Source organism: Watersipora subatra, chromosome 1 (assembly GCF_963576615.1).
Source record: "Watersipora subatra chromosome 1, tzWatSuba1.1, whole genome shotgun sequence".
Taxonomy (NCBI): Eukaryota; Metazoa; Bryozoa; class Gymnolaemata; order Cheilostomatida; family Watersiporidae; genus Watersipora; species Watersipora subatra.
Window position 1 is genome coordinate 77,721,815 of NC_088708.1, and position 17,902 is coordinate 77,739,716.

Sequence of the window (17,902 nt, forward strand, 5' to 3'; positions counted from 1 at the left end):
AGCTCATGTCACTACACGAGTATTACTGAAATTATACTTTATATAATACATAACATTAGTGCTGCACGATATCTTTGCATGTACATTCGATTATTTGGTCTCAAAATATATCGAAAAATATCGAACATTGGAGTTGTCTTCTTTCGATATGTAATGTTAGACTTTAATTTTAATATGAATGATAAGAGAGGATATTTGTTAATATTGGTTGAAAAACAGGAGTTGTCCCCTCTTTACAATAAGGAGAATGGACAACTCCATTTTTGCAAAATAAAACTAGCCGATATTTCGATAAAATATCGGCTTCGATATTCATATCGACTCGAAAACTGACCAAATATAAAATCATCCACTGAAATATATCGTCATATCGAATTATATTGTGTTATTGTGCAGCACTACATAGCATATAAAAAATAAGCTTGATGCATTTTGTTGCAACTGACCTCCCCGGTTGTCATGTGACTTCGTTTTAATTGAGCTAAACTAAGGTCTCTTTTGACCATCTGAACTGATTAGATAACCAGATATGTGCAGATATCCTTCAAATGACCTCAATGAAAGGGTATGAAAAAAACGAATGACATCATAAGCAGGAAATGTGTGACAGAACTAATTTTGACCCCACATGACTGAGTGCTTTAAAATGGATACTGAGCTAACAAATCAAACTGAAGCTTGACTATATCATTTACTCACCAATATTAGCTTTCCGATCCACTAACAAACTAACAACGTCATGGCGACCTTGAAAGCACGCTAGTGTCAAGGCAGTATTTCGGTTTGTCTCAATCTGCGCATTAATGTCACTACCCATATCGAGAAGGAGTTTAACGGCTGCTGTGTGACCATTCATAGCAGCAAGCATAAGAGGAGAAATTCCCAGTTTACTGCCAGTTCTAAAGGAGAAAACATATTCATAAACAAGCATGTCCCCTGGAGCTTGAAAAGCAGTGTCAAAGAATGCCAGGTTACATACATGACTGACTTAATACCTACAGACACTAAAGCAGACACTACTTTCCTACTACTTCCAATATGAGACTGTTTGTACCTCGAGTTGATTTCTGCTGCATAGCTAAGCAAAAGCTTAATGATGTTGACATAGCCTCCTGAAGCTGCGAGACTCAGAGGCGTGTAATCAGAAACATTACGATGTTCTTTGTTGGCACCAAGACGGAGCAGAATCTCCACCACTTCATATCGACCACCCGAGCAGGCGAGTGAGAGGGGAGTGTCCTTGGTTCGCTCAGATTGAGCCTCAACTTCAGCACCATGTTCTATCAGAATCTCTACCACCTCATGATGACCAGCCGTCGACGCCAGAATGAGAGGAGTAAATCCTGACAAGAAAAATATTTGAGGTGCAAAGAAGGTCTAACAGTCGAGCTCTATGATATGAGAACCAAAAAGATCTTATACACGATGACCATGAATTGGCGTGTCAAAGACCACATGTGTGTAGAAGACATCAGCTGGTGTTACTACCTTTTTTGTCACGATGTTCAATTTCAGCACTCCGACTGAGAAGAAGTTTAACTAGCTCCGTGTGGCCACCAGCGCAGGCAAGAGTGAGGGCCGTGTCATGATTGCTGTCTGTTGCCGCATTAGGGTCAACATGCGGGAGACGGGATGGGGAAGTTGAACGCTGAGGAGTGGGTACCAATCCAGTTGGTTGGCCTGAAGAGCATACATAATCTGTTAATGGTTTTCAGGAGATTCATACCAACTAAAAATACTTAGTCCAATTATGGAAAAGATTTAATAGTACCAGCTGCAGGAGGGAGGCTGTCAGTCGATGCCAGAGAGGGCTCTATGTAACCATTCAACACTTTGGTAATCTTTGTTGTGCTGCCATGCTTCTCCATACTTTCACAATCATCTTTTACTATAGGCTTGTTCACCTGTCCTGTGGTCTGTGTAATACAGAAAAATTGTAGATTAATTTGGAGTCATCTTCAAGCGAGTGTCTTCACCTAAAGTGTTCGCTATAATATGGAAAATAAATCAAAACAATGAAAATCATTTGTAAGAGTTTTACTGTAGTAATAAAGCATAGATGGCACAACTGTTGGTTATTATAGAATTGAACACATTGCAGTGGCCAACAGCATCTACACTAATAATAACAGCAGAATATCGGTAGGAGATATAAGGAGTACCAAAGGCCCGTTCTTTGGCTCGGTAGGGCTGTCTGCGCCACAGCTCTCATCTACCAGCTTTAGCCATTCCATAGTTTTGAGAGTCATGTCATACTCATTTGCTGGTCTTCCCAAACCACTTGTACTGGCAATTGCCCGCTCTGCAACACAATATGTCCTCTTGCGGCCTTCATGTCATCATCCAAACAGCTCCAAGGAGACAATCGCATGCGCTCAAATAAAAAAAGGTAGCACCAACTCAGATGACACCTTTACATGATAGCAGATCCACTCAACACTCAGATAAATAGAAAGGTTAATGAGGGAGAGATGAGACTTTGCCGAAAGAGAAGAGAACAATGCAAATACAGGCACTAACCAAGCGTTGAGTCAAAGTTGGAGGATTTATTGTTATAGTCCATGCCCTGTATGAGCGTAGCCAAAGAGTGGGCAAGTGAACGAGATGGTGGCGCTTCATTGAAAGACAAATCTTCCATACGCAAAGGGAGTTCAGCAACAGCCTGTTCCGCCTCTGCTGCTTCCTCGGAGTCAGCTTTGGTGCTGAGATTAAAGGCTGGCATTGGCTGTAGAAAACATGAATCGCCGGTATAGCGAGACACGGGAAACACTCATAGTATTGTCAAAATAGAAAAAGTGGACAGCAGGTTGATTACATGGGAGTGAACATAAAAGCACGCTAGTCTCATATTACCATGTAACTGTTTGTTCGCATCAACAATATAATTATCTACAATGATGAGCGCAGTAGCTTGTGATACATGCATTGGCTTCATATCAAATTGCTACCGAGGACAGTGAACAAAATAGGAATTGTCTTAGAGGCATCTAGATAAGAGATCTGATGAAGGGGTGAAGAGTGTACAGACTACAAGACAAATAGCCTTATATTAAAAGTGAACTACTAGAAATTGGTGAGCAGAATCAGTGAGACTTGACACTCACTTTGACTAGTGTTGAGGGTAAGTTGATATTGCGGTCTCTTGTATCCCACTCCTGTAAAGCCAGGGCCAGGTCATCAACATTACCTTCAGTGACATGATGGGCGTAGAGATGGTTTTGCAAGGCTATGTGCAGCGGCACTGGCTGCCGCTTTGATGACTCATCGTTTGCTTCTTGTGGCACTGAAGGAGAATTATTTGCAGCAGCCTGGGATAGCAGCTGCTGTCGTTGATGCTGCAGTTGAAGTTGCTTCTCCTGATACTGCTGCTTGAGATGCTGTGACAATAATTCAATATTATCAGTCAGTTCTCAAAATAATACACTAATAATACACCTCTTGACAACTCACTGCGGGTAACATCAATTAAGCCAACAGTCTCTAGTCAGAATGAGAAGTATGCCAAATTATGTTCGATATGCTCTCGCTAACCAAGACTGCGTGCCATTATCTAATGAGTTTTCCCTGTTGAAGTTTATGTAGCCACAATCAAGTAATTTTTATTGTACAACTAAAACTTCTAAAACCTTATCCATGCAAATAAAACTAAAAGTATTCAACTATGAAAAGCTACACAGTTGATATATTATAGAATATTTCAAATCGAGCTGATAGGCAGTTATTTTATAGCAACAAAAAAGTAACCAAATTACAAAGAGAGAGAAACTTTACATCAATTGACAAAAGATTATCATAAAATGTAAATTTACCAAGTGCATTCCATGGAAACTCAAACCCTAAAAGTCTTACAATAAAATAATTGTTATCTCCACGTCTTGCAATACTTCCACATGTTGCTACAATATGATTTGGTAACTCTAGGCTGGATTGGCTAGCATGTGATGTTAACATAAATCAAACATCGTCTTGTTTTTTATTTATATTACAAGCCTAGCATGATCTTTTTAATTTGAGTAGTCTTTGTACGAAACAAATAGATTTTAGCATCATAAAATCTAATCCATTTTTATAGCTTTTTTTTACAATAAATGTCTATATATGTCGGCAAGATAAACCAACCAGCATTGCGAACCATCTAGAAAATTTGAAATATGAACAAACAGCTCAGGGATTGATTGCTTGCTAGATCAGCCCAATTACTTGAAATGCTGTACAAGGGTTAAACATTTTAGCCGCATAATGCTGTGTAATGTCAACAAAGAAAGATAGAGCTAACCTGTAGCTTTGCCTGGTAATACTCCTTCTGCTGCTGTAACTGAGCTTCGTGACGCTGCTGCTCGGCAATAGCCATCTGTTTCTGCTGCAGCTCCTGTTCCACAAACTCATGACTTGGTGTCATGTTTGCTGGAAAGGGCGAAAGAGATGGCAGGCCTGCTTGGCCATCAGGAGGACGAGCACTTTCCTGTTGAGCTATTTGCGTGCGCAGCTTGAGTTCCTGCTCGACCCTTTGTAGCTCCTCTAGTATCTCCTGTTTGCGTGCCATTTGCTCTTCTCGTGTACCACTCGAGTTATCCGCTTGTGACATCATTTTGTGGATGAACTGCTCAAGACGACCTGCAGGATTTCATACATTTTACATTTAATAATAAGCTCGATGTTAACAGAACAGGTTTCTATTGAAGACCAATGTAAGCAATATCTAAACATATTTAACAGGTATATCGCTAGATGGATTATTACCATTAGCAAGGAGACAAATGAATCTGATGTGATGCATAATAATAACAATAATAATAATAACGGAGAGTGACAATACTTAGCTTTTATCAGCTTTGACTAACAAGCAATGACTTGATAGAATACCGGCAATGACTTGATAGAATACCGGCAATGACTTGATAGAATACCGACAATGACTTGATAGAATACTGACAATGACTTGATAGAATACCGACAATGACTTGATAGAATACTGACAATGACCCGATACAATACCGGCAATGACTTGATAGAATACCGGCAGACTTGATAGAATACCGGCAATGACTTGATAGAATACCGGCAGACTTGATAGAATACCGGCAGACTTGATAGAATACCGGCAATGACTTGATAAAATACCGGCAATGACTTGATAGAATACCGGCGATGACTTGAAAGAATACCGGCAATGACTTGAAAGAATACCGGCAATGACTTGATAGAATACCGGCAATGACTTGATAGAATACCATGGAGGAAGCAAATAACTTACTGGCAAGGCTTTCCGTTGACTTCAGGCTCAAGTCCTTTGGATTGCTAGGGTCGGCAGGTAAGTCATCGGCCATAGGAATTGAGTCAGGGTACTCAGAGCTGACCGCTGCCGATTTGTGCGAACCATTCGGGTAATCAAGGAGTAAGTTTACAACATTGGTATGGCCACCTTTGGCTGCTTCAATAAGCATTGTGCTGCCATCTTCAATATAAAGCAAGAGTATGAGGCCTCATATAGTAACCGTTTCTGAAGAATCCCAGGAATCCCGATCATTCTAATGGCATGATTCTTATTGCCAAATAATATGTCATAAAAGCATTCCGTGTCACAATTAAACCATATATTTTATTTGTACAGTTGTCAGGGATGTTTCAAAAACTAAAGTGTTTGGAAGATTTGAAAACAGCAACACAGAAATCCGTCATAAGGTGGCATAGACCAACCTTTTAACTTGTGCATGGGATCAGCTCCATGCTCGAGGAGCAGTTCAACAACTCCAAGATGTCCACCTGCACAAGCTAATGACAAGACCGTGTGCTCATTGTTGGTTGTGCAGCGGTTAACACCAGCCCCCTTTGAGAGTAGGAATTGTACTGTACAGAGATGACCGGCTCTAGCAGCCTTCATCAATGGTGTTCTGCCACCTTCCGACTCATTTTCCTGTGCGAGAATGACAGCAATATGATACAGTATAAGAGCAATGCTGATTAAACATCTGCAACTTCAAGATTTACAAATCCCTTGGCACCAGTAGCAATAACACACGTAGAGAGGAAAAAGGTAAGACAAATCCCTTGGCATCAGTAGCAATAACACACGTAGAGAGGAAAAAGGTACAACAAATCCCTTGGCATCAGTAGCAATAACACTTGTAGAGAGGAAAAAGGTACGACAAATCTACAGGGTGTTCCTATATATATGTATAAAGTAAATATCAAGCGCTGCCTACCAGGTTGGCTCCAGCATTTAGCAGCACATCAGCAACATCGGTGTGTCCATTCTCACAGGCATAGGTCAGAGCTGTATCACTCGTTGCCGTCAAGGCATGAACATCGCTGCCTTTGGAGATGAGGAAGTTGACTAAGTCGAGGTGACCCTCCTGAGAGGCCTCCATTAGCGGCGTGCTGCAGCCGAGCTCGATGTCTGCGTTGTTGTTGATAAGTGCACTAGCCACCTCTATGAATCCTCCACAACAGGCAAGGGTCAAAGCTGTTTCTTGCGTCTCATCCGTTTGGGTGTTGACCTGAGCACCATTGGTGAGTAGTAAGCTAACCATGTCCTCGTGGCCCTCTCTCGATGCCTCCATTAAGGCTGTATAACCCTCATCATTCACCTCCTCCATCTTCGCACCACGTTCAAGCAAAAGACCAGCCAACTCAACATGGCCACCACAGGCTGCCAGTGTCAGCGGTGACTCAAAGCTGTCTATGGGCATGTTCACTTGGGCCCCACTGTCTAAGAGAAGTCGCGCCACCTCAACATGTCCATCCATAGATGCCTCCATGAGTGCTGTATGCATCTCGTCTGTTTTGTGCTCTTGGTCTGCTCCGGCATCCAGTAAAAATTTTACCATATCCAAGTGCCCTGTGAATGGATAGAGCAAAAGACTAATGCCAGGAGGCAGTGTACTCACTATGTTTTCACAAGGCAAAGTTATGTCGAAGACTAAGGTAGAGGGTGTATTGTTGCACCCTGCATGCAAAATCACAACACGCTCGTTCTTTGATCAACTCTCACCAATTAGAAGAACAAAAACGTACAAATAATTAAACGACATGACATTAACATCGACTTTGTATTGCAGAATAGGTCTAGCTTTACTATCATCTGTCGACACTAAAACGTCATGCTTCGATTGCATAATGCGACGACATGAGTGAGAAAACTTATCCCATTGGTTGATGCAGCATTGGATGACCGCACTGTCAAATGCAGAACATTTTTATGGAAAGCCAATAGTTAAAAAATAAAAAACCTAATGGGCTGATATGGATACAATAAAACCAACTCATCAAGGTCTGAGATAATACAGTCAAACTCTACATACAAATTAATGTTGCATGTTGTGTCTTCTGCTTTGTAGGTTGTAGCTGCTGCTTTGTATGTGTATCTTGAATCAAAGATTTCCAAAAGAATACACTGATTTGTCAATGCATTTGACAGTCAAAAGGAAAATAACTCCTTAATAAACCTGCAGATGATTACAGATAGCATTAAAACTAATTTATTATATAAAGTACATGCCATAAACTAAATTAATCATACATGTACGTGAAATCTTTCATTCTGATTTTAATTTTGAGATAAAAAACAGAGGTGATGCATTAGCGGTGCAACGCAGGTACGTAGGTTATAAGTAGGTAGACATGCTGATAGAGCTACCAAATGTAACTTACTCTGACATAGAATACATTAAAATGAAATTAATTCAGTTTAGCAAAGTTATTTTAATATTTTTTTACATTTTATTTCTACCTACGTTCTACCATCTACATTTTTATCAACAAAACTGCTTTGGTTAAAAAAAAACTTTGAATTGTCCTATGTTGCAATTACGTTAGAGTAATTGTAAATAAAAGTCTGAGTGCATTATAACGCACTTTGTTGAGATTGCTGAGAATATTGAGGGAGAATATTGAGACTTTGCAGAATATGAGGGAGCAGGGCGAGACATCCAGAGGAGGCAAAGTACCTTTATAACAGGCGAGAGTAAGGGCAGACTCCTTGAACTCATTGCTATGGGTGTTAATACCGGCATCGGCATTCAGCAGGATCTTAGCGACACCCACATGGCCAGCGGAGGCAGATTCCATTAAGGGGGTGTGCCCATTCTCATTCTGCTGTTCCACATTGGCTCCGGCATTGATTAGCATCTGAACAACAGTTTCGAATCCACCAACGGCGGCGTGATGTAGCGCCGTGTGGCCTGAAGCAAACATTTAGAAAATACAATAACTTTAGTGGACAAGACCATAATAAGGGCCAGGCTTGTATTAACCTAAACTCCTCGAATCATTGCTTTACGTGGACAAGCTTTTTTTAGCTTTGATTACAACTAATAAAAACCTATAATAATGACTAGAACGGAACATATGATTAACGGTCTAATCGAGATGTTAATTTCTCTTCAGATCAGCAGATTAATAATTCGGCTGATGTCAAGAAAATATCTTGGATTCAAAGTTTTCTTCCCTGAAATAATTTGAAGCTGCCCTTTTATTAACTGATTGAGGGTATTATATTGTACTGGACAAGTTATTTTTGACCAGCAAGACAATGGTAATTAATTCTAACAGGGAATTCATAAAGCTGTGCAAGTTTCTTTTGAGGTGAATAAAACCTTGAGTCATGTTTTGCGAAAGCCCTTTTAGAACTAGAAAGTACAATCTTTTTACTAGAGCACTGTGAAGGAAATTGACATCAACTTTAAATGAATCTACAAAGTATGAATTATAAAGATATATACAGTGCACCCTTAGGATACGATGTTGATCCGTTCAAAGGTTGGCATCGTACGGTGAAAAATTCATATGTAGCAGTATAGAGACTATTGTAATTATACAATGTAAGCATCTCCTGGTAAAAATTGTCAAAGTTTTATAAAAATGCGTACATATTGAAGGTTAGTAACAACATAGTATGTTAATTTTAGTAAATATAGTTACCTACAATAACTATATTGTATTTAGTGTATTTTAATGGTTATGATCTGCAATAAAATGAAACATATAATGTGTGTACCAAATGCAGCACGTACGGTAAGTAGTTGTTACCTTCAAGACGCACGTATAACATAAACTTTAAATTCACTCCAAATAAGTTTAGCTTACTAAACTCACACTTAAAACTAAGTTTTAGTTTAGTTTTTATCACGGATATTTTTTCCTTCATCAGTTTCTGTTTTCACATTCACTATAAAATTTAGCGGGTCTAGTTAAAACCTTAATCAACCTAATTCAACAAGGCCGAGCGATGCAGTTATCGAAAGCGGCCTCTCGCACACTTGACCATTAAATGGATATTAAAAAGAAAAATGAACTTTTATTGACTATACATGATGTACACCGATCTTTGGAGTAACGTGACTTAAGCTGGTACATGTAGCGAGTAGAGCAAAGAGGAGGCAAAGACATACATATCAATGCTAATTATGCTACGGTACACTTGAAAATAAATTTAATATATGATGAAATGGAACTTTTTAGCAGGCGAAAAAAAGTTGTCTAATCCTGTCCAACTTTTCGACTGGTTTTAAAAGAAAAGTTTTCCACTTTTGAGTCCTGAAAAGCAGAAATGGCCAGGAAGACACAGCTTTCCTGCTGGTGCAGAGAGCGCTCTAAAAACAAGCTAACTTGATGCAATGTAGAAGATAGCCTACTTCATCACTTATTGAGGATGATGCTTGCTAGTGCCCTGTAAATGCTGGTGCAATGCAGACAATTGCTAGCTAGCTAACGCTTGTAAAAGGATCCAGAGAAGGTTGTACAGTAGTTTGTGGTGAAAAATCGTGTATCAGGGTAATCGTTTCCTGAGGGTGCACTGTATAATATAAGAAAAGCCCTAAATATCGACACATATGATCAGTGCTGGTACACATACAACAATGCCTATTTTTAAGCAATTCACTGAATTGGCAATTTAATTAATGAAGGACTCGAGCATTTGCAAAAATGTTATTCAGTACGTTAGATTTCACCTAATGGCTCAGGTTTCCCATATTATTACGAATGCAGAGCTGCTCTAGCCTCTTGAATTAACCTTATACAAGATTATAGGTACAGGATTATCAGGAATGACAGTGAGTCTTTTTAAACCTGTTAGAGGTGCTAAAGCCATTATATGCAGGACATCGCCATAGTCGAGGGAGCGGTTTTACTGCAGCTGTTTGCAGCAATCCAAGTGTTATTCCAGCATACAATTAGTTAATAAATGGCTTTAAAAGAATATTGTAGCTGACAGACAGCTGCACCTGCCCATAGAGTTATATCATTCTGAGTTCATGTTCTTTCACACGAAATGAACTGAAGAAAGAGTCTGTTAGCCATTACTTTTCATATTTCTTCCCAACAACCCATCGCTGTTAAACAAAAGGAACAAACTGCAGAAAAACTTACCTGCAGATGACTGGGCATTCACGTCTGCCCGATAGGAAATGAGCAGCTTGGTGATGTCGGGATAACCGCTTGATGCTGCCTCCATTAGCGGCGTACAGTCTCCCTTTCGGCCTCGGTCCTCCACATTAGCTCTCATTCGAAGCAGCACTTCAGCGAGCTCGTAATAACCTGCTGAGCAAGCAAGGCTTAGCAATGATTCTCCTTCTTCATTTGTTTCATGAACTGATCTACCTTCATCCAAAAGTCTTTTTACTGCCTCGATATCCCCATCTGTACAAGCTTCTGCTAAAGTCCTATGGGAAAAGTGAGAAATCAGTGATTGTTCTTACCATATATATATATATATATATATATATATATATATATATATATATTCAAGCACTAGGATAAGATAAATCAAAAGTGTCAATGTAGGTTGGGTAATAAAAATACACAATACAAGTTACATTAATTTAAACTAAACATAGTTTAAATTGTAATTCATGTAACGTTTTCATTTTTATGGTTTACCTTCAATGTCGATCAGCCTTACGTTACGTTTACTTACAAAACTGCGTGTTTCAAGAAATATCGCAAGTTGTATGTTGAAAATCTCTTTGTATGCAGACACATATACTTGCTCAATTTCTATGTCTCATATAGAAAGATTATCGTGTAGAAGTGATAATAAGTGTAGGTTTGACTGTATTCTCTTAGTGACGTTTTACTGTATCTAACGAAAAGTCTGCTTTAATATGGGTAGTGAACTACCCTGATATTTTTCGGGGAAAAAATATCCTTAAAATATTGACGTCAGTCAATCATAAATTACGTTACTGATTTACAACATGTTATTTCTTTTACTAAATGCCATTAGAAGAGTGCTCTAAATAGTGTTTCAATAGCCTAAAGCTGCAAGAAACTGGACTTGTGAGGTTTTAACTATTATAACGGGTTAATAAGTAATATACATATTATAGGCAATCTTCTCATTCGGTAGATTGTAACGTTAATGTATTTATTATTATACATGTAACTTGAGATATGCAAACCTAAAGTTAGTTTCATTAAGTTAGCGATAGTTTAAAGGTTACACAGATAAGAAGCAGATGAAAGTGCGATTTCACTATGTGAATGAGAGTTGAAACTAATCTTTGTTGTTCAGATACGCGCATTCTTAGACAATATAGATTACTTAAACTATAGATTACTTAGACTCTATAGATTACTTATACGCTATAGATTACTTGGATACTATAGACTACTTGGATACTATAGACTACTTAGACACTATAGATTACTTAGATACTATAGATTACTTAGATACCATAGATTACTTAGAAACTATATATTACTTAGATACTATAGATTACTTAGATACTATAGATTACTTAGACACTATAGATTACTTAGATACTATAGATTACTTAGACACTATAGATTACTTATACGCTATAGATTACTTGGATACTATAGACTACTTGGATACTATAGGTTACTTAAATACTATAGATTACTTAGATACTATAGATTACTTAGATACTATAGATTACTTAGACATTATAGATTACTTAGATACTATAGATTACTTAGACACTATAGATTACTTAGATACTATAGATTACTTAGATACTATAGATTACTTAGACACTATAGATTACTTAGATACTATAGATTACTTAGACACTATAGATTACTTAGACACTATAGATTACTTAGACACTATAGATTACTTAGATACTATAGATTACTTAGACACTATAGATTACTTAGACACTATAGATTACTTAGATACTATAGATTACTTAGACACTATAGATTACTTAGACGCTATAGATTACTTAGACACTATAGATTACTTAGATACTATAGATTACTTAGACACTATAGATTACTTAGATACTATAGATTACTTAGACACTATAGATTACTTAGATACTATAGATTACTTAGACACTATAGATTACTTAGATACTATAGATTACTTAGATACTATATATTACTTAGACACTATAGATTACTTAGACACTATAGATTACTTAGACACTATAGATTACTTAGATACTATAGATTACTTAAATACTATAGATTACTTAGACACTATAGATTACTTAGATACTATAGATTACTTAGATACTATATATTACTTAGATACTATAGATTAGTTAGATGCTTTAAATTACTTAGTCACTATCTCTAGATTACTTTGAAACTATAGATCACAGACATACCTGCTACTTTGCAGCTCATTAGTCTGATTTTCCGCTCGCATTCGTGTGAGAGAAGCTGCTGCTTCATCCAAAGCACAACTGACAGAAGAGGTAAGTTTTCTAAGAACTTCTGGATCTCTAAATGCCTTTCCATCTGTTGTAGAAAGCTTACCGATACCTGCAGCCTCAAGTAATGCCTCCAATCTTGCTTGGGTGCGAGGATCAACAGATTTCAAATCAGGTTTGTCCTAAGTAAAATAAAAATACATGAGCGAAAAAGCAAGAACCAGAGGCATTGAAAACTGGAAATAAATTTGGAGAAAAATTTCACATACCCCTTGATAAAGAATCAGCTTAGCTGCCTGATTATCCAGATGCAAAGGCACACCTGGCTGGAGAGGATGGTTTGCCAGTTCCGGATGGTTGGATATTAAATCACCATCTGGCCATTCAACAGGAGCATCGAAGTTCAGCTAAAATAAGCGATGACTAATTTTAGCGAACTGTTTTTCCTGCTGCAGTTCTACGTAACTTGAAATAATCTTAACTATTCAAACTAGCGAGCTATTCACTTTGGTACCAAAATACAAACATTAAAATACTAACTCATTAACAATTGCTAGGTAAATAAATACACTATTAATATTTTATAACTATGCTAGTGAACAGCACTTCTAATGATGCTAACTAAAACTGAACTGTTTCGACATTACAACACTAGTAACTAGTGAGTAGCTTTATCACGGCTTTTCCAGGAAGACGACTGACGGCCTTATTTTGTAGCAACTTTTTGATCATAAGGCACGATCAAGCTATAAAGTGTAAGCTCCATTAAACTGAACTGCAGAATAGATAAACAGTTCACTGCCTACCAAAAAAATTACCAAGGCACCTTGAGTAAAACTATTCGACTGACCAGTCAACTGTTGAAGATAAGACAATAGTAAAATTGGAAAGCTTAAGCATTCTCTAGCATTGCACTGACTATTACTAGTCATTATTATATAAGGCAGGACTGAGAACTTAACCCACGACTCCATTACATTTGACACTACAGAAATTAAACGTACTGTATTATTGTACAAACAAACAAACAGAAGTATCATGTTAGAAATTTGAGGCAGAATACTTGGAAAGCCTTAAAACAGCTCAGCCTATATCATAACACACTCCAAATTCGAAGACATCCCTTATCAATACGAGTCTAATTGGAAAGTCCAACTTACAAACGACAGGTAATTGAACAAACATTACAGCCACGGCTACCGTTGATTCAAGCAATCCAATATCAATACAAACCTCTAAATCTGATAGTTCAGACAAATCGTCACTGTCAATATCGAAAGTACGAGAATTCATGCTCGATGTATCCTCCTCTTTCAGACTCAATCTGCAGTTCTCTTCTCGATTGTTAAGATTGTTGTTTGAACTAGTAGCTTTAATTACGACGCGTTCGTTTCTTGGTGTTGATTTGTGCAATTTGACATTTGCGGCGCAGTTGTCCTGCAAAGACTTAATGTTGTGACGCTTGAAATTGACCCCACTTGCAACAACAGATGACCGATTTGATTTTTGTTGTAAGATGTCGTAGTCAATGTTGTCCTGTAGAAGCGAACAAACCACCTCTTCACTGTAAGAGTCACTACTATCAACAAAATGAGAAGAGCTGTCACTTGTATCACTCAAATTATCTGCTGTTGCCGCTCCAACGGTTGTAGTAGCGGTGGTGATGCTCGAAGATGCAACGACAGGAATAGCGTTTTGATTGATGCTGCTACCTCTTTGGTGGTTAGCCATTTTGCAAAATTAAAACTGTATGAAAGCACTATGAAATTTTAAATGAATGTTATCAGACAAAAATAGTTTCTAAAACGCAGAGCAACCTTTCATTTTTTTACTTCAACATTCATCAGTATAGTGTTCTGGTAATTTGTCATTGAAGGTCGCCATATATGTCACGTTATTAGACGAATGTTTTTATTGGCCGTTCATAGAAAATGCCCGGATATGTATAGATGTTTTCTATCGACCACTAGGCAAACGGAAATCATAGACATTTAATAGAGTTAATAGTTATCGGCGCGTCTTGGTATTTATGTACTAGTAGTTTTATAAAGGTAAGACGACTCTTTCTAAAAATAAATTGACCATTTCGTGACTCGATTACTTTTCGTCTCTTTCACTTTATTCGCCATGTATTAAAAAACAGATCTAAATAAAAATACATTGTAATGTTATTCGGTGTAACAAATTAGACATAATTTCATTCTGATAAAGAAACCTAATTGTATTGACTCTAGTATAAGTAGTATAGGCGAATCAGTGATACAATGCCATAGACGTCGAGCTAATTGATGCGATAAACAGCCTGATTTGACAACACGCAGTAATTTGAGCGAAGTAGCAATTTTTAGGCTTTATAGCCGCAAACATAATAACTTATTAAATAATTTAGGAAGGTGCTCAATTTCCCCGTTACGAAAGTTAGGAATTTGTGTTAGATAGTACTTGCGTTTTGGCAACGCAAGCCGAAATGCGCAATTACGTTACATTGGTTTTAGTGTATTATAGTGACTTTTAGCCCACTGCGCTGTCTCCTTGTTGCTTGCAGACTGTTTTATGATTGTACGTAAATATGAGGACATCGGGCAGTTACGTATGTATGAGCAATCTTTATTGTGGTAATCAATAGTCATATTTTACAATATGTTTTTCACAAGGTACCACAGCAAGTAGACTAACTAAAAAGCAGTGTACAACAAAAAAACAAAAAAAAACGCAAAGAAACTATAGTCCAACTAAAAACTAGTGAATAGTCTAACTAATATAATAATGTTGGGATTGAATGCATAAAATATGTAAAATGCATGCTTGAGGATTGATATGAGTATTGTTTAAACAAAAAGTGGACAAATAAAAGCTCTGTGAAAATAGTTATGCATATCTATGACAACAAATTTCTAGTTATGAAACGTGTAATATAAAAATGTTAAAATAGGTAAGGCTATATGGTGAATGGTATTATTGGTCAGAGGATAGTAGGTGTAGTTTGAGTTGCAGTTTTACTTATCGTATGATCTACGATCTGTGCGATCGTATGATCTACGATCTATGCGATCGTATGATCTTAACCCACCTATGTATTCTGCAATCCAATTTTTGCAGTTTTAGACCACATATACTTGCTACTATAATAGCGATGTTTCGTATTTAGTCACATTTTAATGGTAAATATGTAGCAAGTCTGCTAATTTTGTCTTGAATACTATACTATTGCTATAATTGATTTAATACTGCATTGCTGTAATACCATTGCTGCGGTTTCCAAAGCTAGCATGTTATTTATTTAGCCGAAAGTTGCTTTATTGCACTTTTTATTTAATGAAGTTAGAAAGCAGAGAGGTGAGAAGCAAGATTCTGCAATCACCTGCATATATTTTAATACCATGTTAAGCCTAGATGCAATGAAAGATCTATCGTGCGATGTTCAGCTGTCCCCACAGTTAGCTGTAAGTGGTTGTGATAGGTTACCGTACTAAATGAAATATAGTGACAGTTTGAGAAAAGTTGTTGGTTGAAAACTATCCCCCATCAACATTGGATGCCTTTTTAGGAAGTAACTTGTTGGAATGCATGTTTCACTTCTAATTTGTTTAAATACTATAATTGCAGTCAGTTCAGGTAGAAGCTCAATGAACTATATCAAAATGTTTGTTTATTGTTTTTGCAATGACGGAAATAAACCGATTTAGGGCCATTGAAGTTGCGACAATTCAGTACATTGCAAGACTGACATGACAATATCAAAATCTGCCCCAGTTTGATTGACCACCCAATGCTAAAAGTGAAGACATGTGGAAATGTTTTATTTATTAAGATCCTATAAGTCATGAAAGCCTCAACAAAATGAGTCATGATCAGCTTCTGAGACCACATCACATGACCACAATACAACATCACTCATGTGCAAGTAAAGTTTATCTGGTGCTATAAGTGAGATAAGTTTTAAAGGAATTCATACTAAAAGAAGACACAGACAGAGCAGCAGGTAATACTCTAACAAGGTTCAGAGTATTGTCCAAATGTGCAAAGCACTCAAAAAATATTATAGTGAAACCTTCTTTATATTCATATTGAAGACAACATTGAATGACTTTTTCTATTCAACTGTGCACTTACACAAGTTCATTTATTGATGATATACAATAAAAAGGTTTTCAAACTGTAGAATATACTTGTACTAGCTGTGCCACCCGGCGTTGCCCGTGTAATAGAAGAGTCTGTGGACAGAAAATTGATTTGTATTTAATATATAACAACATTTGCCATTCTAAGTACCATTTTCAAAGTACATATCATGAGAGAAGTGTGTCGTGTAGTTGAAATAAATTAAGAGAAAAATAAAAACAATGGTAAAGGTTTTAAAACTTTGTCAAACAACTGTACCTTTCAAGCTAGTAGCCTGGCATATTGCCAATGGAAAACTCCACCAAGCTAGTTAATAAGGTTAGGCTTCCAATGACGGTAAGCCATGACTTTGAGTCTGCATTGTTGTCCAGCTCAGCTGTTCTAATAATAGCTATAACCGGAAAATCTACAGATGGATCCACAGACGGACTTTGATAAATATATAGATAAATAAAAATCTAAATCCCTGACTGACTCTAATATCGATCATTTTTTGCTGTAAAATTAGAGCTTCTTTATGTACGATAAAAGTGACAGATGCCGGCCGATATCGGCAGATACTGGCTGAAACAGCTGATTCAACAGATAACAGGGATTCCAAAAAATGAGCGTTTATTGAACATTAATTAATAAATAGGGAATTGGAACCCCAATTAAAACACTAAAAATTATGGCTGACTTAAATCCTGGAAAGTGTTAGATACATGATTATATAAAAAGTAGTCAGGCACTATACTACTTTGTGCCACTAAAAGTGTAGAGAACAAAAATAGTATTATGGTTACCAGACCCTTGTAGAGATTCGCCTTTGCTTTAGTGTGTTTTATTCTCACCTCAATACCAGATCGTTTTTTATATTAAGCACTCATATCGACTGATTATGACTATACTGCTATGACTACAGCCGGTTCACATGATGACCCAAGTCTTAGTCTATTGGAAATAATTCTCGCCAACCATGGAACTCAATCTAATTTGGTTTTTGTAGTCTGGTTACGCAAACTCTGGAAGGTATCCAGATTGGGATTGTTATCAGTTCATTGATTCCCGAAAACAACTTCTACTCACATTAAATTCTAGTATCCATTCACATTCGAATACTAAATAATTGGATGTTAATTACTATCAATCACTCTTTTAATCATAGATTAGAACTC

General features: G+C 37.2%; 2 protein-coding genes across 2 annotated transcripts in view; one reads left to right on the plus strand and one right to left on the minus strand.

Moving 5' to 3' along the window:
• The window catches only part of LOC137399299 (ankyrin repeat domain-containing protein 17-like), a 31,308-nt gene extending 16,911 nt beyond the window's left edge, over positions 1 to 14,397 (minus strand). Inside the window, exons 1-16 of the mRNA XM_068085352.1 lie at positions 13,857 to 14,397; positions 12,893 to 13,030; positions 12,579 to 12,805; positions 10,369 to 10,661; positions 7,947 to 8,180; positions 6,204 to 6,838; positions 5,698 to 5,914; positions 5,255 to 5,455; positions 4,277 to 4,614; positions 3,105 to 3,377; positions 2,521 to 2,725; positions 2,163 to 2,302; positions 1,772 to 1,916; positions 1,489 to 1,680; positions 1,055 to 1,343; positions 700 to 899 (exon numbers count right to left, since the gene is read on the minus strand). Coding sequence (XP_067941453.1) covers positions 700 to 899; positions 1,055 to 1,343; positions 1,489 to 1,680; positions 1,772 to 1,916; positions 2,163 to 2,302; positions 2,521 to 2,725; positions 3,105 to 3,377; positions 4,277 to 4,614; positions 5,255 to 5,455; positions 5,698 to 5,914; positions 6,204 to 6,838; positions 7,947 to 8,180; positions 10,369 to 10,661; positions 12,579 to 12,805; positions 12,893 to 13,030; positions 13,857 to 14,354 — 4,225 coding nt within the window. The 5' untranslated portion in view covers positions 14,355 to 14,397. The remainder of the gene's footprint in view (positions 1 to 699; positions 900 to 1,054; positions 1,344 to 1,488; positions 1,681 to 1,771; positions 1,917 to 2,162; positions 2,303 to 2,520; positions 2,726 to 3,104; positions 3,378 to 4,276; positions 4,615 to 5,254; positions 5,456 to 5,697; positions 5,915 to 6,203; positions 6,839 to 7,946; positions 8,181 to 10,368; positions 10,662 to 12,578; positions 12,806 to 12,892; positions 13,031 to 13,856) is intronic.
• A 724-nt stretch (positions 14,398 to 15,121) lies between these two features.
• Positions 15,122 to 17,902, plus strand: part of LOC137391846 (intermembrane lipid transfer protein VPS13B-like) — a 65,253-nt gene continuing 62,472 nt past the window's right edge. The window contains exon 1 of the mRNA XM_068078391.1: positions 15,122 to 15,182. The gene's annotated coding sequence lies outside the window, so the exon portion shown is untranslated. The remainder of the gene's footprint in view (positions 15,183 to 17,902) is intronic.